The sequence below is a fragment of the Parambassis ranga genome, chromosome 16 (assembly GCF_900634625.1).
Source record: "Parambassis ranga chromosome 16, fParRan2.1, whole genome shotgun sequence".
NCBI classification, from domain to species: Eukaryota; Metazoa; Chordata; class Actinopteri; family Ambassidae; genus Parambassis; species Parambassis ranga.
In genome coordinates, this window is record NC_041036.1 from 22,337,824 (window position 1) to 22,364,171 (window position 26,348).

General features: G+C 41.1%; 1 protein-coding gene across 1 annotated transcript in view; it reads left to right on the forward strand.

Moving 5' to 3' along the window:
* Positions 1-418: 418 nt before the first annotated feature.
* LOC114448985 (aldehyde dehydrogenase, mitochondrial-like) overlaps positions 419-26,348 on the forward strand; it is a 38,547-nt gene continuing 12,617 nt past the window's right edge. Inside the window, exons 1-9 of the mRNA XM_028426273.1 lie at positions 419-619; positions 7,436-7,540; positions 10,125-10,265; positions 10,784-10,863; positions 20,107-20,218; positions 21,081-21,209; positions 21,855-21,968; positions 25,478-25,580; positions 26,107-26,291. Coding sequence (XP_028282074.1) covers positions 503-619; positions 7,436-7,540; positions 10,125-10,265; positions 10,784-10,863; positions 20,107-20,218; positions 21,081-21,209; positions 21,855-21,968; positions 25,478-25,580; positions 26,107-26,291 — 1,086 coding nt within the window. The 5' untranslated portion in view covers positions 419-502. The remainder of the gene's footprint in view (positions 620-7,435; positions 7,541-10,124; positions 10,266-10,783; positions 10,864-20,106; positions 20,219-21,080; positions 21,210-21,854; positions 21,969-25,477; positions 25,581-26,106; positions 26,292-26,348) is intronic.

Genomic DNA, 26,348 nt, shown 5'->3' on the forward strand with positions numbered 1-26,348 from the left:
TGGCTGGGCTCTGAGACTACCCTTCTCCAAAACTTCTAACACTGACAGCTTTGTCTTCTTGATGTTCATGTGTGTTTTATAGGCATTTTAAAATTCTGTTTATCGCCACCAACTGGGCATGAGTATGTAACAGGAAATCGAGAAGAGGAAAACTGTGATTAAGAGGTGAGGCAGAAAGTCATCTGTTCATTGAGCTTAACAGAGGAGAGAATTATGGGTGAAATTAATAACAATGTAAACGGCTGTTTAACAATTTAGTCAGTTTGGCAGTAAGCTAGTTTTCAGTTTAATATTTTTTTAATTTGAAGAATTTGCTGGTAATACATAGTCATCAGAGGAATTAAGATTTTAACCTTTGCCCGCGCCACACTCCGGAACAGTAGGTGGCGCTGATGCCTTAAAATAGGCCAAGTCCCTTAAAATAAACAGAAGACGTACAAGAGCAGACGCTGGTCTGAATGCTGTTTGTTTCTTGTTACCTGCGCAGGAAGAAGTAGCTATCATGCTCCGTTTCATGATTCCCCGCATTCTCCCACAACTGTGTCGACTGCCGCTCTGTCGCTACTCTGCAGCCGCCATCCCAGCGCCCAGCACCAAACCCGAAGTCCATTATAACAAGGTAACATTCAACAGGTACTCGTCAGACCGTGTTTAAACTGCTATCATTAAAAAGCAAACCCAGGCCTCAAACCTCGAAGAATTCTGGCTTATCTGATCGGCTGACACTTGATAAACAAAGTTCAGACTTGGAATAATTAATAATGTAAAATATTTCTGAAGCTTGACTAGGCTCGGCAGCAAAGTGAGGTATTGGAAAGGGACGTGGTGTTGATGCCAAAACCTCAAATTCACAAAAATGATTTTCACGTGATTGCGATATGGGGCGTTATATAACTAACACTGCTTGCTTGTGGTTGTATTTCATGGCTCTAAATCTTTATGTTTCCTGCTTGAAACACCTTTTGCAAAATGGCCTACTCTTAGGCTATAACTCTGCATACGTTTTTTTAGCCTCTTGGTTTAGGACTGACCTAATAAAAACACATTTGTGCAACTGAGCAAGGAAGAAATAGTCACGTTAATCTCAGTGAGGAAAAATGTTTTTGTACTGGAACATTTCAGTGTCAAAATAGAGCTCTATATAAAATATATGTACAGTAAAGTGCAAAGTTTACAATTTGTGCAAAGTCTGTCAGTTATAACTGTTATCTATAAAATGGAGATGTGGTATTATACAATCTAATTCCATGAGGCAGATTTCCTGTATCGGTCCTTAAGCCAAGGAAGCTGCCTGAGCATTTTGGAAAAGGTGCTGGTGTCTGTCCAGTACAGAGTGGAGAGGGTGGTCGGGGTTATCCATGATCGATAACGGTTTGTTCCGTGTCCTCCTCTCCACCACTGCTTTAAATGTCACCTGTCTGCAGCCAATGACAGAGCCACCCTTCCTTGTCCACCCTTCCGTTTGTTTAACCCCCCACCACCCCCTGATGGCTAAAGGCTTGTTCTCCTATTCTATTTTGATGAATTCTAGGAACTACAAGTAAACCTGCACTCTGTGACCTAAGTGTTCTATTAGGAATCAAGAATCTTTAGTGTCACTATGCAAGACACAATGAAATTGTGTTAAGCAGCTCTTGGCTTAAGGCACACAGGTAGACACATGGAATGGAAAAAAGCAAACTATATCTAAATAAATATAAAATAGTATAAAGAATAAAAGGAGTAAAACTAACAGTACAAATAAACTTTTTTTAAAGTGACCAGTATGAATATATTGCAGCATATTAATGTTAAAGATACAGTCTGTCTGTGAACAGACTTGTTGCTCAGTCTTTGGGTGGGTGGGATTTGTATGGAAAAGTGGGGTGATGGATTTCACAGCTCTGAGGAAGAAGCCGTGTCTCAAGCTGGATTCATACTCCACGAAAACAAAGAACTCACTTCCCGCTCCCTCCCCCTCTTTTAAAATTTTTTTAAAACAGTACACTGTGGGCAAATTTTACCCCCTTATGTGTTGTTCGGGACAAAAACGTCCCCTAACTTTAACGGTTTTAAAAATATATCAGATAAATATTTTTTTTGAAATTTTTTTGCATAGACCTTTTAATTAACTTCAGTTCTAATCAACAGTAGTGAAAAAAATCATTTTCCCCCAGGATTTTAACCCTTTAATCACCAATTTTATAAGGGGTGGTGCTGAAAATTGGAAAAAAAAACACAAAATGGCTCATTTTTAATAGAAAAGGTGAATGTGGACTGGATTTTTTTAACCTTTATTACAGTCTTGGTCATGTCAAACATCAGTAAAAAAATTGACTTTATTGCATTATTAGTTTTTGCACAGCACTGGATTTTCATTTTTTCTCCCATTTTGTCCCATAGACTTACATTATAAACACACTTTTTTTGACTGCACAGCCATGGCACTACATAATCATGCATTCTTGATTGTTGGTGGTTTACCCTGTTGGTAGGAGGTAACATTTGTGATTTTTACAGTTAACAACTTAATGACCATATTAATTTAACCCTTTGCCTGCAGGCCTGTGCTCATGTAGTGTAGTTTCTGGCTTGTATATGGAGTTATAGGGAGTATTGTAGCACATAATTGTGTGTCTACACACTGTGTGTGTATGTTAGAGAGGAAGAGAGCCATTACACACTGATCTTGTCTCGTGATGTGGATGCCTAGGAATGTGATGTTGTCTACCCGCTCCACCTCCTCCCTATGAATGAGGAGAGGGATGTGTTCCATCCTCTTGGATCTCCTAAAGTCCACAATGACCTCCTTGGTCTTGCTAGTGTTCAGGACAAGGTTGTTGTCTGAACACCCCCCTGTCAGGTGCTGGATCTCCTCTCTGTATTGAGTCTCGTCATTGTTTGATATGAGCCCCACTACGGTGGTGTCATCTGCAAACTTCACAACCATGTTTGTGGAATGAATGGCAGAATAATGTGTGAACAGAGTAGGCGTGTGCTATTTGACGATAAATGATCGTGAAGGATTTGAACGTATCGGCGATCTACCAGAACGGACAGATCGTTTTATCGTCCCTACAACATGTTCTATTAATTGCAGTTCTATGTTCGCGCAGACGCATGAGTTTTTTTCATTCGTCCAGCTCTCAGTGCGCTTAATGTGAACACGACCAACCAATGACAGCCTCCCTGTTAGGAAGCTACGGCTGAAAACGAAAATAGAACGGAGGAACTGGACCCTAAAACGAACTCCACCTCTATGTTCGGTGCTGTTTCTGCCGGCAGCAGCGGCGCGTCTTCTAAGCCTGTGTGTGTGCGCGCGAGGTGTGTCGCAGTGGAAGGGCCGCGTGTAAACGAATGTATTCAGGTTCGCTGCTGTTGTGCCATCAGCAGCTCTTCTAAACCTGTGTGTGTGTGTGTAGTGTGTGTGTGTGTGTGTAGTGGGAGGGCCGCGTGTAAATCAGATGCAGACAGAGGCAACAGCTAATGACGTCACAAAAACAGTAACGCAGGCATTTGATGAAGAGGCTCCATATGAGGACTCTAGTAAACGGTGGACAGAGGTGACAGCAGCAGCTCTGTTTGTCCTTAGACATGATTCCCATTAAAGTTTGATCATTTGTTCTAAATCACATTTGTTTAAATGACTGTTGAATAATACTTTACAGAATTACATTAGTCTTCTTTTAACCTGTTTGAAATAAAACTTTATTTTGTTCTGTAATTGTTATTTAAATTTTCATGTTTATTGAAAACTAATGCTGAGTGCACGTTATGAGTTGTTGTTTGCCTTTAAAATCTACTGATAGTTTTTTTTTTGAGTAGGCTACCTGACGTCATTTACACAGAAACGTGCAAATTAGTGTCAATGTAAAAACAAATCGTGATAAAATCGTGACCGTGATTTTTATCATTAAAGAATCGTGATATAAAATTTTTGCCATATCACCCACCCCTAGAACAGAGTGAAAAGAGCTGGGCTGAACACACACCCCTGCGGTGTGCCTGTGCTCAGGGGGTGTGTGCTCAGCCCGGCTCATTTCACCCTGTACACACGGTAAACAGTTCAATATAGGAATATATTGAACTATTAGACCCTGCAGACATAGTGGAGCTAGTCATTTAGAGCCTTAGATCCCATGTAAGTAGGAATTTTGAACTCTATTCTGAATTCTACAAGTGAAGAGAAGCTTTTGCTGCATTCTGGATCAGCTGCAGACGGTTGATGGAGTAATGTGGTCATCCTGATTATAGTCAGTTGCAGTAGTCCAGTCTAGAAGTGACGAAAGCATGAACACATTTTTTCAGCATCACTCAGGGCTCTAGAGTGCGACCATTTTGGGCGCACATGCGACCTAATTTCTCAATGGTGCAACCAAAAAATATCGACCAGCTGTTAGAGAGAGAGAGAGACTCTCCGTTACTCTTAAACAGTCTTCCTGTGGTCCAACAACAGACACACATCAGGCCCATATCGTGGTCTAAACCAATCAGAGACGGTGAAGGGCGGAACCCCGCGTGTGTATCTTTGAAAACGTGTCTGCTGCGGTCAGCAGAGACCGTCTGCCGAAAATCCAGAAGAAGAAGAACGCGGACATATGCTGTACGCTAAAGCTTGTTCCATACTCTACGTGAACAGAGAAATCTGTTACCCGAGGTGACCGGAACAACAACAAAGTTTGTTTCGGCCCGGACTTTTTGAAACGTGTGTGCAAAACTCATATGGCCCTGTCATTGTGGCGCGCAGCGCGCAGACAGGTATTAAAGACGTTTCGCTGCAGAACAGAAACCGCAGTTTAAGTGAACATACAGCAGAGGAGCAGGATTTGTTGCTACTATGCGGGTTTTGCTAATTTGCTGTTGACCTGAAGGATGGATGATGACGAGCCGGTCATGTTCAGGGAGGGGGCGTGACGTGCTCGTAGCATTATAACAGACTGAACAGCAGGTCTGACGGACAGTGCTATCTGACCTGTGTGGTTCATCCATGAAGGCTGAGTCACTGACTGACAGCAGTCAGCTGGTTTTAAGGAGTTATAGTACATGGTTACATGACCCATTTATACAGTATTGTTATTATCCTGCTATAGTGGAGCATTGTCTGCCAGGATGATATCTGCATACAGCTAAAACTGTAACAGACAGAATGAAGAGTCTGTCAGCTGGAGCTCAGCTTTAGAAAGAGAGGAGACACTGAAGAAACTGAGGAAGAGAGGCGAGGAAGATCAGAGAAGAGATACTGTTGCTGCATTAGAAACATGTTGAAGAAAACAGAATATATATCTCAATCACAACTATTAAATAAATAATGGTGTATATGATTTTAATCATTTTTTAAATTCACATTGGCAGATAGATAAGTGAGGAGCGACAGCCAGAAAAAGCAAACAGGAAAATGAAGAGTGCTGTACAGGGCTCTAGACTAACTTTTTGCACTGGTGCGCCTAACTTTTTTCTTAGGTGCACCGGCACAAAATTTAGGTGCACCGCATCACATTTAATCCATATATTTTTGTACGCATCAGTACATTTTGTACCTACATAAAATGAATTTGGACCTTGTATAATGAACACAGTTAAATAAAACATATTTTAAATACTGATAAAAGTACTGATAGTACTCATTCAAATTATGGACTGAATGAACTTATCTATCTGCCAATGTGAATTAAAAGATTATATACACTATAAATTATTTAATAGTTGTGATTGAGATATATTTTGTTTTCTTCAACATTTCTAATGTAGCTACAGTATCTCTTCTCTCATCTTCCTCACCTCTCTTCCTCTCTGCCTCTGTGGAGATCTGTTTTAATATAAAACAAATAAACGGCACGTCCTGATTAAAGATAACTCCAAGGTTTGTACTGGAGGCCAAGGTAAAGCTGTAAATAGATAGTAAAAAAAAATAGAGATCATCCAGTCCTTTATGTCCTCAAGACATGCCTGTAGTCTGACTAACAGCAAAGCAGAGCTGGGCGAGAGTTCAGCTTCCTGACACCCTGATGAATAAAGCTGTCCCCCAGTCTGCTGGTCCTGGCCCAAAGGATTTGTAGTCTATTTCCTGGTGACAGCAGATTGAAGAGGTAGGGTGGGTGGGGTGTTCAAAGCGTTCAAAGCACTTCATGATGATGGGTGCGAGAACAATTGTGTGATTGGTCGGAATTTAGTGGGCGTGATAAATGTGGAGAAACGCAAGAGCTTCTTCAGGTGCAGAACACATTGTACACAGACTTGGAAGGAGAAAGTACGATGATGGACAGTTTGATGAGCAGTTGGCAAAAAAACTCCTGGAAGGAGATGGCAAAACATGGTGCACAGAGGAGAATGTCGCAAAAGGTGGGCCTGCGTATTAAGAAATGAATCCCAGTATTGATCACAGCTTGACAGTGACTCAACACGCACATTAAACACTGGGAGACAGGATATATTATTCCTAGGGCCCTCTAAAATCTGTTTTATTTTTTCCCAAATTCTGTCTGTCTCTCCGAGCTTTGATTGTTTTTATGTTGTCACAAAGTTATCACCTGGTACAGACTCGACTGAGGCAAGACGTTCCTGGAATGAGGTCACTGTTGTCTGTAGCGAGTCCAGTGACTCTTGTATTGGTTTAATAGCGTCTTGAATCAAGGTGGAAATATCCTCCTTGGGTGACGTTCTTTGTTTAGCGAATTTAACAGATGGCTGGTCTATAGCCAACATCGCATGAGCTCCTGTTTCTGGAGGATTGCAAGCAAACAATGCTACCTTCTCTACAAGTTTCCCACCTACTCACATCATCTGTGCAATATCTGTTAATATGTTATATATTCTTATTTTAATTCTGTTCTTTATTGGTAGTTTTACTTTATACTGTATGTTATTTTCAGAATTCTGATTCTGACCAGAAACATTACCATTGAAATACATGATTGACAAAGTTATGTGTGTTGAGATCAGTGAGTGTCTCTTGTCTGTGGGGAGTGCCGCATTCAGGCCTCTCCAGTAAGATAAGATAAAACTTTATTAATCCCGAAGGAAATTCTTGTGCAAGAGGTATCAAGTTACATTAAATGCAGTTAAGTACAGAGTATAAGAGTATAAGTGTCACTATAATCCAAATCAGAGTACAGTACGCAGTATGAGCACAATATATGATACATGGATACAAATATGGAGATATAAGGTGCTAAGTAAACATAAATAGAGACCAGTGGAGGGAATGACAGTGATGCCTGACATGATTATCTAGCTCTTCTCCCTACAGAAAGGGGAGGAGTTATACAGTCTGATGGCAGGAAGGACCTCCTGTGAGTAGTCAGTAGATGGTTTAGATTTTATAATGAGTTCAGCTTTGAGAAATTGTATTGTGGTAATTGTAATTGATTAGATACGTTATTAATTACTTCGTAATATCATTCAGTAAATGAAAATGTTTGTTAAAATTACACCTATATTAATTCATTCAATGTTTCAGCTGTTTATCAACAACGAGTGGCAGGATGCAGCAAGTGGGAAAACATTTTCTACAATCAATCCAGCAACTGGTGAGGTCATCTGTCAAGTTGCAGAGGCTGATGAGGTAGGCAAACGGTTCATTGTTTGTTGGTTAAAAGACTTTGTGATGACCAATCTACAGTACATCTGGAAAGTAATCACAGCGCTTCACTTTTTCCATATTTTGTCATGTTACAGCCTTATTCCAAATTGTATTAAATTAATCTATCAAAATTCTACACACAATACCCCATTATGACAACGTGGAAAAAGTTGGGTTTTTTTACATTTTTTCTGAATTTATTAAAAAAAGAAAACTATGAAATCACATTCAGTTAAGTATTCCTTTGCAATGAAGCTCAAAATTGAGCTCAGTTTAATTATTTCTTCCACTGATCATCCTTGAGATGTTTCTACAGCTTAATTGGAGTCCACCTGCAGTAAATTCAGTTGATTGGACATGATTTGGAAAAGCACACACCTGTCTATATAAGGTCCCACAGTTGACCGTGCATGTCAGAGCACAAACACCAAGGATGGAGTCAAAGGAATTGTCTATAGACCTGTGAGACAGGATTGTCTTGAGGCACAAATCTGGGGAAGGATGCAGAAAAATATCTGCTGCTTTTGAAGGTCCCAAGGAGCACAGTGGCCTCCATTATTCATAAATGGAAGACGTTTGGAACCACCAGGACTCTTCCTAGAGCTGGCCAGCTGTCTAAAGTGAGCGATTGGGGGGAAGGACAACCATCTCTGTATACCCTGTATGGTAGAGTGGCCGGACGAAAGCCACTCCTTAGTAAAACAACACGGCAGCCTGTCTGGAATTTGCCAAAAGGCACCTGAATCTGTCTGAACCTCAGACCATGAGAAACAAAATTCTCTGGTCTAATGAGACAAAGATTGAACTCTTTGGTGTGAATGCCAGGCATCATGTTTGGAGGAAACCAGGCACCGCTCATCACCAGGCCAACGCCATCCCAGTGAAGTGTAGTGGTGGCGGCAGCATCATGCTATAGGGATGTTTTTTCAGCAGCAGGAACTGGCAGACTAGTCAGGATAGAAGGAAAAAGGAATTCAGCAATATACAGAGATATCCAGAGTGCTCATGATCTCAGAAGGGGTGAAGGTTCATTTTTCAGCAGGACAACGACCCAAAGCGCACAGCCAGGATCTCAAAAGATTGGCTTCAGAACCACGCTGTGAATGTTCTGGAATGGCCCAGCCAGAGTCCAGACTTGAATCCGATTGAACATCTCTGGAGAAACCTGAAAATGGCTGTGCACAGACGTCTCCCCTCCAACCTGATGGAGCTTGAGAATTACTGCAAAGAACAATGGGCAAAACTGCCTAAAGATAGGTGTGCTAAGCTTGCATCATATTCAAAAAGACTTGAGGCTGTAGTTGCTGCCAAAGGTGGATCAACAAAGTAATAAGCAAAGGCTGTGAATACTTACGTAAACGTGATTTCTGTTTTTAATAAATTCAAAAAATGCCAAAAAAAATGTTTTGTAACATTGTCCTAATGGGGTATTGTGTGTAGAATTTTGAGGTAAGATATTATTTCAATACAATTTGGAATAAGGGCTGTAGCATGACAAATGTGGAAAGAGTAAAGCGCTGTGAATACTTTGCGGATGCACTGTATGTGGTCTAATTTATGTTTCACATGCCTCATGCTCCACATTACCGGTCTGCCAACATAAGCATCAGTAACAGGATGGTCACAAAAATGACTGTTTTTTTTATTGTGACTAGTCAAAAGCTTTAAAAAAAGTTTTACAGAAAACACTACCTTTGTTGGCCAACCCCAAATAAAACACAGTGATTTTCAAAATAAAAGCCTAAACAATAATCTAGACCTTACTAGGGCTGGTAAACAACATCAAAATAACAATATATGACAATAACATGATATCGCTGACATGGACATTTTCAAAATAAAACACTTGTTTTACATGTATTACGGACTGTTCCCAACCCACCCATAGACACACACACACACACACACACATTTTCAAAATTATTAGCTAACTAGCGCTAGCGATCCCAACACATTATATAATAAATTTCTTTCGGTACTTGTAGATGTGTTATGGCAATGTAATTTTGGTTTATGATATGCAAAATGGTTTTCCAAAATGTAAAGGTTTGTGTATGTGTTTTGCATTTCATAATTTTGGTTTGCAGCTCCCGGCCACCGTATTTGAGTGGCTGGTCTGGCTCAAAGGTCCTTCCGATCTCAGAACCGTGTCTACTAGGTGACAGGTCCAAGATGAACGTCTCTAAAGTAGTTTTTTTGGTTCTTGTGGTCAGACTTGTGACAGCATGTAGGATTATATTGAGACAATGAAAGACCATTAAATGCCCTAAACTGAAGAACATGATTAAAACAATGGTAAAGACTGACTCTTATCTAAGGTTAACAAATTGAAAGCCAATGCAGAGGATAAAGATGCAGACTGGGATGACTTTTTGGAATTATTTACAAATGGATGAAAATTCTACTCAAGACTTGAGTGTCATCTAGCTCAAAGTGGATGTGTGATAGCCTGGATTTGATAATTGCCAGCTTTCTACTTATAACACTCTATATTAACCCTGCTGTTACCCTGGGAATAGATTGGGCATCTGAATTGTTTTTATCATGTTGTGTTATCTTTTTTCAGGTAGATGTTGACAAGGCTGTGAAAGCAGCACGTAATGCCTTCAGGCTGGGATCACCATGGCGAAGGATGGATGCCTCTGATCGTGGTTTGCTTCTTAACAAACTGGCTGATGCTATTGAGCAGAATTCTGCCTACCTTGCTGTCAGTATTCCTGAAAACATCAATACAGACTGTACTGTAACAGCCTGTCCATGTGAAATCAAGATGTATCACATTTCTGAAGCCCTGTATCCTTATCTTTAGAAATCATCCTGCTTTATTAGTCTACTTTTGTTACTAATAGTAAATCTGCTGCTACATTTAGTAGCAGCAGATTTACTTGACGTAATGAAAACAAATGTACAACAAAGAGAATTTGTGACATAATTCAGAAGTTTAGAGGGAATGAGTAATCATCACAGCAATCACATTCATTCATCTGTTGCTCAGCTTGTAGGTAACAATGGAACACTGTTGTTGTTGTTGTGTCTCTTGTTTAAAAACATGACATGACAAACTAACAGTTACAGAGAGATTTCCTGTTAAATTGTTTGTAATATTTAGGTAACCTGATAATCAGGATACTGGTCTGGTCTAAACATGCTGAAAATCAGCCATTTTGGATCTGTGGCCGGTCAATGTTTGCATATCTGTGTAAAATAATTTTGTTGTTGTCACAGGAACTGGAGACCCTGGACAATGGGAAGCCATATGTGGTTTCCTATGCTGTGGATCTACCACATGTGGTGAAATGTTTCAGGTAAACATTTTAAATCTTTTTTTTAAATATATTTTTATTCAAGAACATTAGACGGATTCAGGAGGAGCAATGCGGTTTTGAAGAAAAAAAAGAAAGAAATTAGGATCACATCAAATCCATCAAAATATGATACTGTCTAAGCCAGGGGTCTCAAAGTCAACTTACCCGGGGGGCCGCTGGGGGTAGAGTCTGGGTGAGGCTGGGCCGCATTAAGGCCGCATTAAAAAAAAGGGTTTCAAATATTCCAAAAAAGTACAACTGGTCCAATCGTCTCAATCTTTATTAATAACGGGTCAGAATAGGGATGCAAATTATTGATTCATTCAATAATCGTTAGTTGAATGACCTTATCGATCGAATTGATAAGAGGTGATTTTCCTGGGCCTGAATTTCCCTCAGTTTCACTAAGACTAAAATCTAAACATTGTCTACTAAATAAACTGCATGTCATATTCCTTAATGAGTGATTTGCTGTACCATTGGGGATACAGTACAGACAATGACATTTATGTAGGCTAGTATAACAAAATCTATTGTGAATAGAAATTAAATAAAATATGTCCAGCTGACGTTTCGCTGCTCATCCAAGCAGCTTCATCAGTTCTAACTGTTTGGTGGGGAAACATGGTTTATATGTGGTTACAGACCTCAGTGGGTGGGTCTGGGTAAAACTTTAAAAAACTTACAAACAATAGCACTAAATGTTTCCATACTTACCTGTGATGTTCTGGCTGACTGGGCCAGGTGTGTCTAACGACTGGCTAACGACTATGAAACTGCCGGAGGGGGACTGATTGACAGCCCTTTGTTCTTACTGTGAGTATGTGTAAACTTCCTGGGAATGGATGGAATCACTGCATTGTATGTGGTAGAAAGATGATGTCTGAGGCCACCACCTCTGTTAAGGGAAGGTTTTTCCAGCTTAACATAGATGGCTTCCTTAACTCCTCTTTCATACCACCTTTCCTCCCTGTCTAAAATGTGAACGTTGTTGTCCTCAAAGGAGTGTCCTTTGTCTTTGAGGTGGAGGTGAACAGCTGAGTCTTGTCCTGAGGAGGTGGCTCTCCTGTGCTGAGCCATTCTTCTGTGGAGTGGTTGTTTAGTTTCTCCAATGTACAGATCAGAGCATTCCTCACTGCACTGGACTGCATATATCACATTGCTGTGTTTCTCCCTGGGAATCTTATCCTTCGGGTGAACCAGTCTCTGTCTCAGTGTTGTCATAGGTTTGAAATGGACCGGGATGTCATGGTTGTTGAAGATCCTGCGGAGTTTCTCTGATACTCCTGACACATATGGAATGGAGATGTTCTTTCTCCGCCTGGTGTTGTCCTTCTTCTTGTTGTTAGGTGGTCTTGTTTTTGTGGCTTTGATTAGGGCCCACTTCGGGTAGCCACATGTTTGCAGGGCCTTCCTGATGTGGTGTTGCTCCTTCTTCTTCCCCTCTGAGCTGGTGGGTACAGTTTGTGCTCTGTGCTGCAGGGTCCTGATGACTCCCAGTTTGTGTTCCAGTGGGTGGTGTGAATCAAACAACAGGTACTGGTCCGTGTGTGTGGGTTTCCTGTACACTTCCACATTGAGGCTCCTGTCCTCCTCAATATGTACTGTGCAGTCCAAGAAGTCCAGATTGTTGTCCTTGGTATCCTCGCAAGTGAACTTGATGTTATTATCCACTGCGTTGATGTGTTCTGTGAACCGTTACACTTCGTTCATCCACATATCTAAACCAGATACAGGTGATCCCATCGCACAGCCGTGCTTCTGTCTGTAAAAGTTCCCATTGTACTGGAAATAAGTGGTGGTCAGGCAGAGGTCCAGCAGGTCACAGATGTGGTCTGGCGTTAGGTTGGTTCTCTCCTTGAGTGTGCTGTCTTGTGTGAGGCACGTCCTTACCATCTCTGTGGCTTCTGATGTAGGGATGCAGGTGAACAAGGAGGTGACATCAAATGAGACCATGGTGTCATCTGGGTCCATTTGGATCTTCTCCACCTTGTTCACAAAGTCCTGCGAGTTGTGAATGTGATGTGGTGTGTCACCTACCAGTGGTGTCAGGAGTTCAGCCAAGTGCTTAGCCACGTTGTATGTGACTGAGTTTGTGCTGCTGACGATGGGTCTGAGGGGGACTCCTTCCTTGTGTATCTTGGGGAGTCCATACAGGCGTGGAGTGGCTTCCCCCGGATACAGTCGAAAATAGAGCTTGCGGTTGATGATTTGGTCCTTCTCCAGTTTTTGTAGGTAGCTGACTAGTTTCTTCTTGTAGTTTCCGGTGGGGTCCCTCTTCAGTGTCTCATATGTGGCTGTGTCACTGAGGAGATCTGTCACTTTGGAGTGGTAGTCCTGTGTGTTGAGCACCACAGTGCATCTTCCTTTGTCTGCTGATAAGATGGTGATGTCCCGGTCCTTTTGTAGTGCAATCAGGGCCTTCCTTTCATCACTGGAGAGGTTGGATGGCGGTGCTTTAGCAGTGGAGAGTGTGGCTGTGACCTTCAAGCGGAGTTGCTCAGCTTCTGTGTCTGTCTGTGTCTGTGTCACAGAAGAATGGCTCAGCACAGGAGAGCCACCTCCTCAGGACAAGACTCAGCTGTTCACCTCCACCTCAAAGACAAAGGACACTCCTTTGAGGACAACAACGTTCACATTTTAGACAGGGAGGAAAGGTGGTATGAAAGAGGAGTTAAGGAAGCCATCTATGTTAAGCTGGAAAAACCTTCCCTTAACAGAGGTGGTGGCCTCAGACATCATCTTTCTACCACATACAATGCAGTGATTCCATCCATTCCCAGGAAGTTTACACATACTCACAGTAAGAACAAAGGGCTGTCAATCAGTCCCCCTCCGGCAGTTTCATAGTCGTTAGCCAGTCATTAGACACACCTGGCCCAGTCAGCCAGAACATCACAGGTAAGTATGGAAACATTTAGTGCTATTGTTTGTAAGTTTTTTAAAGTTTTACCCAGACCCACCCACTGAGGTCTGTAACCACATATAAACCATGTTTCCCCACCAAACAGTTAGAACTGATGAAGCTGCTTGGATGAGCAGCGAAACGTCTTCTAGAAAACTCTACAAGTCCAGACGCCTTGCTTCAATCTTCTCTACGTATGATGACCTGGATGACTGAGAATCTTCATCAATATGTCCAGCTGCTTTAACATGAAAAGAAGTTGTTCACTGGCTCCTCACACAGACACATGTCAGGAGTCAGGCGTGTGCGCAGCTTGTTTACAGTGAGGGCAGCCACTGAGAACATTCCATTCAACTAGCATCCTGATTAAAAAGAAAGAAAGAAACTCCAAGTACTTCATGTGAGCTGCGTATTCACAGCGAGCACAAATGGAAATGCTGATTAACACGCGGCAGTCTCCTAGTTTGATCCCTTCTGGGACTATATTCTGACGGAGCACTGCTACATGCGCACAGAGATCACGCCGCACCTGAAAACAAACACCGTCAACATACCAGCATGGCTAGGCTGCTGAGAACTGTCCAACAGACAACGCGTCGCTTGACACAGTTTTCAATGCACGCTCTCTGTCCTCCGGTGCAGTACGCTCACATGTGTGTGTGTGTGTGTGTCGGGGGGCGGAACTCCTCTGCAGCGGAGAAATGCGCGAGCATGCAGAGACAGAAACGACACGCCGAGCAGAACGGAGGCTGCCACTCCTCAAAAAAAAATTCAAACTAAATATCAGAGAAATACTGACAGGGGAATTAATAATAAAAATAAAATGCACAGGACAAGCCTCAGTAAATAAGTGCGTGTGAGAAAAACAAAATATCGGCCCGCGGGCCCTACATATTACTTGGACTCTAAGCAATATGTCAATACTTGGTTGGGAATCCCTTTGCCTTAATCACTGCCTTGATGCGCCGTGGTATTGAGGCAATCAGCTTGTGGCATTGTGTGGGCGTTATGGAAGCCCAAATGTCCTTAATGCTTGCTGTCAGCTCTTCTTTATTTTTGGGTCTGGTGTCCCTCATTTTTCTTTTAAGAATACCCCAGAGATTTTCAATAGAGTTTAGGTCTGGCGAGTTGGTTGTCAAGCATTGTGATGGCATGGGCATTAAACCAGGTTTTGGTGCTCCTGGCTGTATGAGCAGGGGCCAGGTCTTGCTGGAAGATAAAATCTGCATCTCCATACAGATCCTCATGAAGTCCTCCAATACATTCTGGTAGACCTTTGCACTTACAATTTTCACACTTGACGTCAAGCAGCTTGGGTTCTGTTCCTCACTCGTCTTCCTCCAAACCCTTGGACCTTGTTTCCTGAATGAAAGGCACACTTTACTTTCATGGGAAAAGAGGACCTTGGACCACTGGCCAACCGTCCAGTCCTTATTCTCCTTGGCCCAGTTAAGACGCTGAACTGAACTGAGACATTTGAACCGAATTTTAGCAATAATCTATGGAATTTTACCTTTTTCAATAGAATTATGGAAATGAATGAACACTCTAAAATCTGACAAGTTGCTCTTTACTTTATCCAGTTCTAAAGCTGGTTTAAAAAATGAAGCAGACTCTAAATGGTAGGCCATCATCTTCTGATGTCTATCAGCTAATGTCAGAGGAACATTTCTGAAGTTGTGGGCTTCACGAATGACTCGCTTAAAAAATTTGTGTTTGCCCTCAAACCTCATTGTCCACACATCGGCAAGTGGTCCATATACTTGAATCAGATGGGGACAATGCTCCAGGTAATGGTGTTTGGGACGGAGCCTGTAGTGAGGGAATGCCTTTTGAAGCAAAGTCCGATGCTCTGACACCTTGAAATTCAGATAGTGGAGTGTCTCCTCTGTAAACCTTGGAGACAGCCAACTCAACCACATTTTTCAGGCACAGAAGAACTTCCCCTGTTTCATCTCCCTCTGGGATATAATGCCCAATCAACAGGGGAATCAGTCTGATCATGCTCCAGTTTTCATGACCATTTCCACCAATGGTCCCTCTCGCTTGAAATGTTTTTGATATTGCCTGAGGCTGGTTAGTCTGAGTACGGAAAAACCTTTATAGCACTATTGAGAATCTCAAGTGTAAGAAACTTCCTTTTTATCAAGTCCTGAATGCAAATGTACAACTCAGAAGGAACAATACCTTCAAGCAAATCATGGAGGATATCAGGGGGAAAACCACCCACGACATGAAAGTGCTCCAAGTGTTCGCTGAGAGGACAGCTGTCTTTCAAACCATATTGCTTTGTCATGTTGGCATTTTGCTGAACTTCCAACACATGTTGATCATGTTCTTGTTTTGTTCTCAAGCAAAAGTGGCCAGAACTAACTCTTTATCTTGTATTTCCTGTCTTGTCGCCATGCAAAAGCGGCAAATCTTATCATCAGAGACAAAACTTTCGTGGAATCCTCCCAATGAATGAGCTGCCAAATTATCTGCTGCAATATACAAAACAGTTCCTCTCACACTTGATCCCAGTTTCTCCACATATACACCATGCTTTTCAAGTAGAACTAGATCGTGAATGAGTGGCCGAAGAACTTCAGAGTACCCGCATGCTTTAACAGTTGTTGTCTTACAAAGAAGAGTCAACTGTATTGAGTTGAGAGATGAGCGAAATCTTGGTGCAAGATTTAGAAGTACCCAATACACTGCACATATTTTGTGCTTCTTTTTGGAAGTTCCAAGTGGATTTGCAACTTCAAAGTCATCTATGTAGAGACCCAAAGCAATGGTAAAATTTTCTTCCATCAGTAAAGTATTTTCTTTGAAACATGAACCTGAATGTGTTGTATCCTTGCTTATCACTACTGTTAACTTTGAGAGCCTTGTCCAAGATCTCCTCTTTGTTTAACAAAGCCTGGAGCATTTGAAGAACAGGTATGTAAACAACTGACTGCTTTTCTTCACCTGTAACAAACTCAACAGGTTCCACAATTTTAAATTCTTTTTTTGTGTAAGATGCTCTTTTGCAGGACGTGGATAGGGAACCTCCAACCTGAGTGTGTTTCAGAATAACATTGCTCTCTGAGATTGCATTTACCATTTCTTGCTATGGACACATCTGCATCAGGATAGTAGTTCAGGAGTATTCTTTGAATAGCATAAAAAAGCAAAGCCTTTGAAAGGTCCATTATCTGTCGTATTTGCTGAATTAAATCTTGTACAGCACCTTCAGATATATTGAGTACAGTTCGCATTCTGAGGAAGAGGGCTGCCAAATTGTGCTCAAGCTGATTCTCCAAGTCATTAATATTACTTGCTACCAACTCCTCTTCATGAAAATCTGTTTCATCTTGAATGTCACTTTCCACTTCAGATCTAGCATGCATCTGTCTGCCATCATGGTTCTTGCTTTTGTGGGCATTGAACGTTGTATAGACGCTTGTTTCAAAATCACAATCCTGATAGGGACACTGGACTTTTTGACACATTCGGATATGTGTACGTAAAAGTGAAAAAAAATCATTTTCTGCACATGGCTCTTTGAAATCACAAAGGTGACACTGGAACACACGTTTTCTGGCATCAACCAGGTGATCATCAGTCGGTGAATGTACTCTTGATAAATGTACTTTCAGTGCGTTAAAGGACTTAAATGTGCAGGGGCACTGCTTATGAAGACAAGGTAATGGTAATGCTCTTGTGTAGCCACCATGTTTATGTCTATAATGTTTAAGAAGCAGCCCTCGCTTTTCACAAGTGAAGTTGCAAAACTTACATGTCCACTGCATCAGGGTTGATTGTCTGTCTGCTAAAAACAACAAAACCAGTCACAAACACGGCTTTAAATGCATAGATATAACAGGAGGTAGCTTACGCTAATTCATAGTGCACTTTAAATAATAATTTAAGTTGCACTGACACATATTTCCGTTTTATTTTCTCAACTTCAAAGATATCACCAATTATGAACTTGGAATTAGTATGCTTTATAATATGTACGGAACATTCACAAAATTGTTTTATGCATCTGCCAAAGTATAAGTTACTCTTATATTAAACACTACAAAAAGTTGTATTTCTCTATGCGGAAATAATTTCAAAAGCTTCATGTCTCTTTAAAACAAAAAGAAAAAAGCTGCAAAAGATTTTTTGTGATTATGTTGTTTACATTTCAATTACATTCAATTTATTCTATATAATTTTTAATTATTGATTGTTTAATCTCAATCATTAATTCTGATAACTGGTATGTTGGCTCTAAACCGGACCGGAAATAAAGAGCTGCCATTGCTGTGGTGCGCAACCACCGCCACCCTATATGCCCTATGCAAACTGATGCATAGAGCAATTTGCAGTAGTTTTCATTCCAACAAAGTATGTCTAGAAAAGACGCACAAGCAGTGCTTTTGGCTTGCTCTGTAGATACACACCGTGATTAATTTTAGTGAAGCAAGAGCCGGAGACCCCACAGCAACAGAGTGAGCCAAGCGGCCATTAGCCATGTGGTCCTAATAAAACAAATGTAATACTATAGCTATTACAGCGTAGCTTCCACGACGACAAAGTTTACATCAATTTAGTACAGAATTTTAGTGCTCACCTCAGACCTGTACCTTAGTAGTTTTCCTCCGGTGTGGTCTACTCCTGTTCTATCGCTTTTTATCTCCCTGAAAACTGTGGTGCGCAACTCCACTTAAAGTCAATGCGGACATGTCCGAGTGAAATTGGCTACGTGCACGTTAGCAAGCCTTGCTGATTTTACGTTTACACACAGACTAACTGCATTTGAAATAAACAGTGAATGTCCACAGCTCTCATCAGGAACATAAACATTAAAAGCTTGCTCTGCAGACACACCGTGATTAATTTTAGTGATGCAAGAGCTGGAGACCCCACAGCAACAGAGTGAAAGCGGCCATTAGCCATGTGCTACTAATAAAACAAATGTAATACTATAGCTATTACAGCGTAGCTTCCACGACAACGAAGTTTGCATCAACTTAGTACAGAATTTTGGTGCTCACCTCGGACCTGTACCTTAGTAGTTTTCCTCCGGTGTGGCGCAACTCCACTTAAAGTCAAGGCGGACATGTGGACATGACCGAGTGAAATTGGCTATGTGCACGTTAGCAAGCCTTGCTGATTTTACGTTTACACACGGACTAACTGCATTTGAAATAAACAGTGAATGTCCACAGCTCTTATCAGGAACATAAACATTAAACGCTCTCAAAAAAATGCATGGCAATCTTAGTTAATGTTAGTCTTAGCTACGTCAGCCTGTGTTAACATTACCATTAGTCTGCAAATAGTTTTATCTCCTCCATCCATCCATCCATCTTCCACCGCTTATCCGGGGCCGGGTCGCGGGGGCAGCAGTCTAAGCAGGGACACCCAGACTTCCCTCTCACCAGACACTTCCTCCAGCTCCTCTGGGGGAATCCCGAGGCATTCCCAGGCCAGCCGAGAGACATAGTCTCTCCACCGCGTCCTGGGTCTTCCCCGGGGCCTCCTCCCAGTGGGACATGCCCGGGAACACCTCCCTCTCCCTCTCGGGTGACTGAGCTTCTCACCCCATCTCTAAGGGAGCGCCCAGCCACTCTTCGAAGGAAACTCATTTCGGCCGCCTGTATTCGCGATCTCATTCTTTCGGTCACTACCCAAAGCTCATGACCATAGGTGAGGGTGGGAACGTAGATTGACCGGTAAATGAGAGCTTCGCCTTCTGGCTCAGCTCCTTCTTCACCACAACAGACCGGTACAGCGACCGCATTACTGCGGAAGCTGCACCGATCCGTCTGTCAATCTCCCGCTCCAGTTTTATCTCCTTCTACGTGAAAAACTGGCTTGTCATCACAATATGTGAATAATAAAATCATAGATGGCACATGAAAATATATTGAAACTGAATAACTCACCTTAAGAGAAGGTCTGCTTCTTCCAACTATCAAGTCCACGAAGTTTCTGGAAGCTTCCCAGAGTGCTTTACTGCGCATGTGCACTGTTGAACTCAAGCCTTCACTCAAGTAGCAAAAAGTTTCAAGTCCAGTTTACACACGAGAACTTAGTTTTATACCTCTGTCAGGCTAAATGAGTACATTACTCACATTCCTTGAGTTGAATCGACATGAGAGTGAAACTTAAGTAAAGTACACAAATATAATTTAAGTAAGAATGGGTATTACCTTTTAGAGTGAACTTTTTCTTGATATTCTAATTTTTTGGAAATGTCTTTTTTGTGAAACTTGAGTAAAACAAATAAGTTATGTATGGGGGGGGGGGGGGCAAAAAAACAATTCATGCAAATCATTATATATGCATCTTGATCCCCTGTGTGTTTTGTTAAGGTACTATGCAGGTTGGGCTGATAAATGGGAAGGAAAGACCATTCCTATTGATGGAGATTATTTCTGCTACACAAGACATGAACCTATTGGAGTGTGTGGGCAGATCATACCGGTAAGGAGGTGGTCATTTTAATATGTATGACTTAAGACATTTTTATGTGTCGTGTTGTTTTTACATGTCCTAATACTTTATAGTGGAACATATGTGGCTGCCCCTACTTTTACTTTTAGGCTTTTTGGCTTACTGGTAAATTAAAGGTAGGGTAGGAGATTTTGAAAACTCGGTGAGAGTCAGCCAGATTTTGAAAGTAAACACACGCCCCTTTCTCTCAGAGCTCACCCGGAAGCCACGCCTCCCAATCACATGGACACACATTACCTGAAGAGGAGCTGTGGTCTTTGACTTCGGCCATCATGCACGTACCTCTCTGGTGTGCGCAGAACAGGAAGAGAGTGACAACCAGCCAATACTCCGTGCAGGGTCGTCCCGGAGGATTGGCTGATGTTTCCGCAGATGATTAATATTCTCCGTTTTAATGCAAAACTGCCGAACTAATTGGTTGCTATTTATTGTAAAGAGAAGTTACACTAATTTAACAAACAGTGCATCAGAATGAAAATTCCTACCCTACCTTTAACACAGGTCATTTGAACATGTGAATGGTGCAAGTAAGAGAGTAAATGGAGTAAAACTCTACACATGGATATAATGAGGAATATTCTTGTCATTTTGATGCATTTCCAATCCTGCCTAATCCATGTCTATCCTGTCTCTTGCCTATTAGAAACTATAAAGGTAGTTTAGAAAAGCAGATGATGCAGCTGCATTAGCCAGGTTTATGCAGGACTGTTTTATTAATTAGCAATCTAGAGCAAATGACTCTGGTTACATCTTAGCTTAAAAAAAAAATAAATAAAAATTTCACAGCAGAACATGACACACAGCAGTTAACTCAGCTCTTTTTTTCCTGCAGTGGAATTTCCCTTTGTTGATGCAGGCTTGGAAACTGGGGCCTGCCCTTGCAACTGGTAATACTGTGGTGATGAAAGTTGCAGAGCAAACCCCACTCACAGCCCTGTATGTAGCCAGCCTGATCAAAGAGGTACTTTGTTTCTTTTTTCCTTGTGTATGCTCACTGAATTTTACACATGGAAGTTGCACAAGTTTTTACTGTAAGATAGTTCATGAAACACAACAGGAAGAAAAATTAAGGCATGCCTCAACATTAGCAATCGGCCAACCATTTAATTGACTGGAATTTATTGATATCTGACTTTTTTATTTGCAACAAGTAGTAAAATCTATGGAGTCAGCAATAAAGTGTGTGGTAGTGGTCTCAAAACTGAGAATCATAGCAGTCATAGCTTTCGCTGAAAGACATAGCAAAATCACTTGTTGAAGACATTTTGCTGCTGCCTCAATCAGCTTCATTAGTTCTGTGGTGTCCCCTCACCAGTTGTAAGGTGTTCACCCAAACGTGATTGGCAATATGTCGATGAAGATTCTCAGTCACCCTGATGATTATTTTTATGTTGCGAGCTTGTAACTGGGCAAATGGACTTGCTGGAGTTCCTTGAAGACATTTCGCTGTTTCTCCAAGCGTCTTGATCAGTTTTCAAAACTATATACTATCCAGGATGAAGGGTTTAACAAAAACCTACATGACATTATTTAACACCTGTAATCCACCATAGGTGCTAATTTTTTAATAACATATTTCATGAATCTTTGATTACTTTTTTATCAGGTGGGGTTTCCTGAAGGTGTTGTAAATATTTTGCCTGGCCTGGGACCATCAGCTGGTGCTGCCATTGCAAGGCACATGGATGTAGACAAGGTGGCTTTCACTGGATCCACAGAGGTAGGGAAAGTCTTCTGTTATTGTTAGCTAGACACTAACCAGCTGTAAATGCACAAAAAAACTAACTCAAAATGCATCTGATCATGTGTTCATGATCACAAGGGAGTTTAAGATTGAAACAAGTCAGAAAACCAAAAAGAAAAAGCACTCGGGAGCTGGGAAAGACATGATTACTGACACATGAAATGGAATCAGCATGAGTAGAGGCTAATATCTGTCTCGAATGGGTGACGTATTACTCCCAAAAGCTGCAATACTTCATGGGTCCTGGTGCCATTTTTCATGTACGGACAAGTTATTTGTGTAAGTCATGGAGAACATATTTTTGTGTATAAAAAAATGATATGGTGTGTTGTATGAAAGGCTCCAATAGCACTTCAATAGGCAGACAAGGTGACTGGTGAGGTTTTTCAGTTTCCGACTTAGAAAAGACATCATGAGCAGTAGATACATTACTTTTGTCAAAGTATCTCATTTAATATCTCATTTATGCATGTTTATTCCATGCATTTTCACAAAGGTAAGAGATTTTTGTGTAGTTTAGTTGCTATAGCTGGTGTCATATCCTTGTTGTATACTACAAAATCTAGAAACCTTTATGGCTTTGTTGAATTTCTTGCTGCCTCAAATGTCCGGCAACAATAATATATCTCATTTCAAATTTATTCTGTAAATCTTCATGTGCCTCATGGCACATGCCCCAATGTTTTCAGTGTAGTATCTGATAGGTGTAACACCCAAGGGAGCTATTTGTTTCCTATCATGGAGTTTGTGCCTTTGCTGCAGTCATCTAGCTGCTGTTGCATGTTGAGTAGACCCAAACAATAGCACATCTAATAATCCATGTTGAAAGGGTGATTGTAAATTTTATTTTTTTTTATTTTATTTTAGATACTGTATTAATCCCAGAGGGAAATTCTTTACGGCTGCTGCACAAGCAGTGTCATACAATGACTAGCAAGGCGCGTCACAGGCTAGGGTGAAGTGTCTTGCCCAAGATCGAACCACCAACCTTCCGGTTACTAGACAACCCTGCTATACCACTGCGCCACTGTTTTCCCCGACAATGTTTGTCAAACATACAAAAAATTGACTTGAACCATACCCGTCAACATTATCCTGCCATGTGAGGTAAAGTGGTTACCTTTTAAGATAAGATTGTCAGTGTGTACCTTGACAAACGCCTCGTTTAGAAATGATAAAGTACAATGTGGCCTTTCTAATAAATCTGAGCCTGCTTTAACTAAACGGTTGTACAATAAAATTCTTCATACTAGTACTGTTCTTGGGAACTTCCTTTTATTAATGTAAAGAAATATATGCATTTACAACTGTATATAGGGTCAGGTGTGCACAGCAGAAGAAGAGATAGACAGAACAGAGAGGATGAAAGAGAGAGAGAGAGAGGAACAATCATGCAACAAACATCATACATTACAGAGAACAAATGAGTTAATGTTATGAATCACTACTATGTATCAGGCTGATGAGAAAAGAGGAAAGGTAAGAGGGGGATTTGAGAGGACAAATGGATCGTCCTCCCATTCTACTTTTATGAATCCTAGGAACTACAAGTAAACCTGCACTCAGAGATCAGAGTGTTCTATTAGGAACATATGGTACAATCAGGTCCTGCAGATACAATGGAGCAAGTCCATGAAGAGCCTTGTAGGTTAGAAGAAGGATCTTGAAGTGTATTCTTGAGTCCACTGGGAGCCAGTTAAGAGAAGCTAGAACAGGAGAGATATGATCCCTTTGGCTGCTTCCTGTCAGAACTCTAGCTGCTGCTTCTGGATCAGCTGCAGACTGTTGATGGAGTAATGTGGACATCCTGACAATAAAGAGTTGCAGTAGTCCAGTCTAGAAACAAAAGCATGAAAAAGTTTTTCAGGATCATTCTGAGAGAGGATGCTCCTGAACTCAGCAAGGTCTTAGAGACCTAGTTATATGAGGGATAAACGACATGTCTTGATCAAAGATAACTCCGAGGTTCCTCACAGTCGTACTGGAGGCCAAAGTAATCCTGTCTAGTGTTATGTGATCATCTAGTTCTGACATGTTTGGGGACAAAAATGATGAACTCAGTTTTATCAGAGTTTAACAGTAAAAATTGGGAGGTCATCCAGTCCTTTATGTCCTTAAGACATGACTAACATGACTAACAGCTCTGTTTCTTAAGCTTTTAAAAGCCTGCGGGTTATTTCTGTTTTGTTCTATTAATGAGGAATAGTAAGCCGTCCTAGGATTATGAAGGGCCTTATACGTCTGTAAAATGTCTCTCCAGGCCCTCTGGGATTCATCTGATTTACAGGACTGCCACTTCCTCTCCATCCTTCAATCGGATATTTAAGTTGCACCACGGAGCTAGCCTCTTCTGATTTGTAGTTTTCTTCTTCAGTGGAGCAATGCTGTCTAAAATTGAGTGTAATGTGTCTACAGTGTTGTTGACAGTCCATTTCTGCAGGAGTAATATTTAAGTTGGTACCCCCTTTAGTATTTATACATGGGACTGTAGGGAGTAATGGTAGGATTACTGTCCTTAACTGTGCATGTACGGCATCTCCAGACAGACATCTGCTGTTATAGACCTTTTCCTCATATGCTTGATAGGTCTGGAAGAGTGAAATCAAAAGTTAATAAAAATGAGTTGTCTGAAAGGACACGATTTTGAGACAAGACTAACAGGTTCTCAGTTTCTAGGCCGTAGGTGAGAACCAGATCGAGGGTGTGATTATGACAGTGTATGGGTTCATTTACTATCCGTGTTATGGCCCAAGGCCTTTAGTTAATTTTCAGGGTTTACTTTGGTAACCCCTCTGTTTTGTGTTTCGTCCCCGGCGCCCACTGGCTGAGAACACCTGTCATCAACTGTCAGAGGTTCTTTCTGGGCGGTTGTGTAGATGTATGCTGTCCGCCCGAGTGCCTCTGTTCTGTGCCAACTGGTCGTTCGTTGTTTTATAGACTGTGTTACTTGGAATTAGTTGATTCAGAATCAAAAATACTTTATTAATCCCAGGGGGAAATTGTTTGCATTCCAGGTGCTCAATGCATACTCAGAAACAGGTTAGAAATATAAAGTAAGGTAAAATAGCAAGAATTAAAAATAAGTCAAGTCAAAACTGGTAGTCATATATAATGCAACCTGAATACTGTGTGCAATAAAAACTGGTAGTGTCTACAATAAATCTAATATGGATATAACATAACAAGACAGTGTGTTAGATCAGATGAGGGAGGGAGGAGTTGTACATATATTTTTTTCCCTCTTCTTGGTCTAAAAAACGTAATTATTACTGACTACAACATTTTTTTTTGTGAGGGCCTGTTCATCGCTGCTTGCAGCTTTAATTTTTTAGCTTATATTTAATCACATTTACAGTATTGCTTACACTGGGAAAATTAAATTTCTCTGAGTTTATTGTTTGCAATCTCCAAACCTACTAGGCAGGGTTTAAAAACTGAGGGTTAACAAACAGAATATATCTTTTTAATCATTTCTCTGCCACCAGGTTGGTCATCTTATCCAGCAGGCTTCTGGCAGCAGTAACTTGAAGAAGGTCACTCTGGAGCTGGGAGGAAAGAGTCCTAATATCATCCTCTCTGATGCCAATAGTATGTTTCACAGAAAAAACCTGAACACCACAGAGTTTGTATAATAATATCTATATTAAGATATACCTTTGTTTATACACCCCTCAACCATAACATTGTAAAAAGTCCCCCTTTTGTCACCAAAGCAGCCCTGCTCTGTGATGCTGAGGTAACAGCTATGTCAAGGTCTCCTAGTTCTGACTTGTTTGACTCATTGGCCTGCTGCAGAATGAGTTTTTGTAATGACATATTGTATGACATCTGCCATGCCTAATATATTTGGACAGTACTGTATGTAGAACCTCTTCTTTTATTTAAAAAATAGGCAACAAAGTGTGTACATGCAATAATGTTTGGCTTCTAAGTTGTAGATAAAGGACATTTCCTTAGATTTTCTCCTCTAATCCATGCAGTTTTTGCTGTTATCATTTGCCCTTGGTAAAGTAGTAGTAAAGTCCAAATGTATCCTAAACAAAATATTGCAAAAATACAGAGAATACTTTTTGTGTAAAAAAAAAAAAAAAAACATTGCTTTTTGTCCTTGCAGTGGAAGATGCTGTGGAGCAGTCCCATTTTGCCCTGTTTTTCAATCAAGGCCAGTGTTGCTGTGCTGGCTCTCGAACTTATGTCCAGGCTGACATCTACGATGAGTTTTTGGAGCGTAGTGTTGAGCGAGCTAAGAGACGGATTGTGGGTAACCCTTTTGACTTGAAGACTGAACAGGGACCTCAGGTAACAATTAATCATTTACTGGTACATTATTGTAGCTCACTGTAGCACCTTAACATG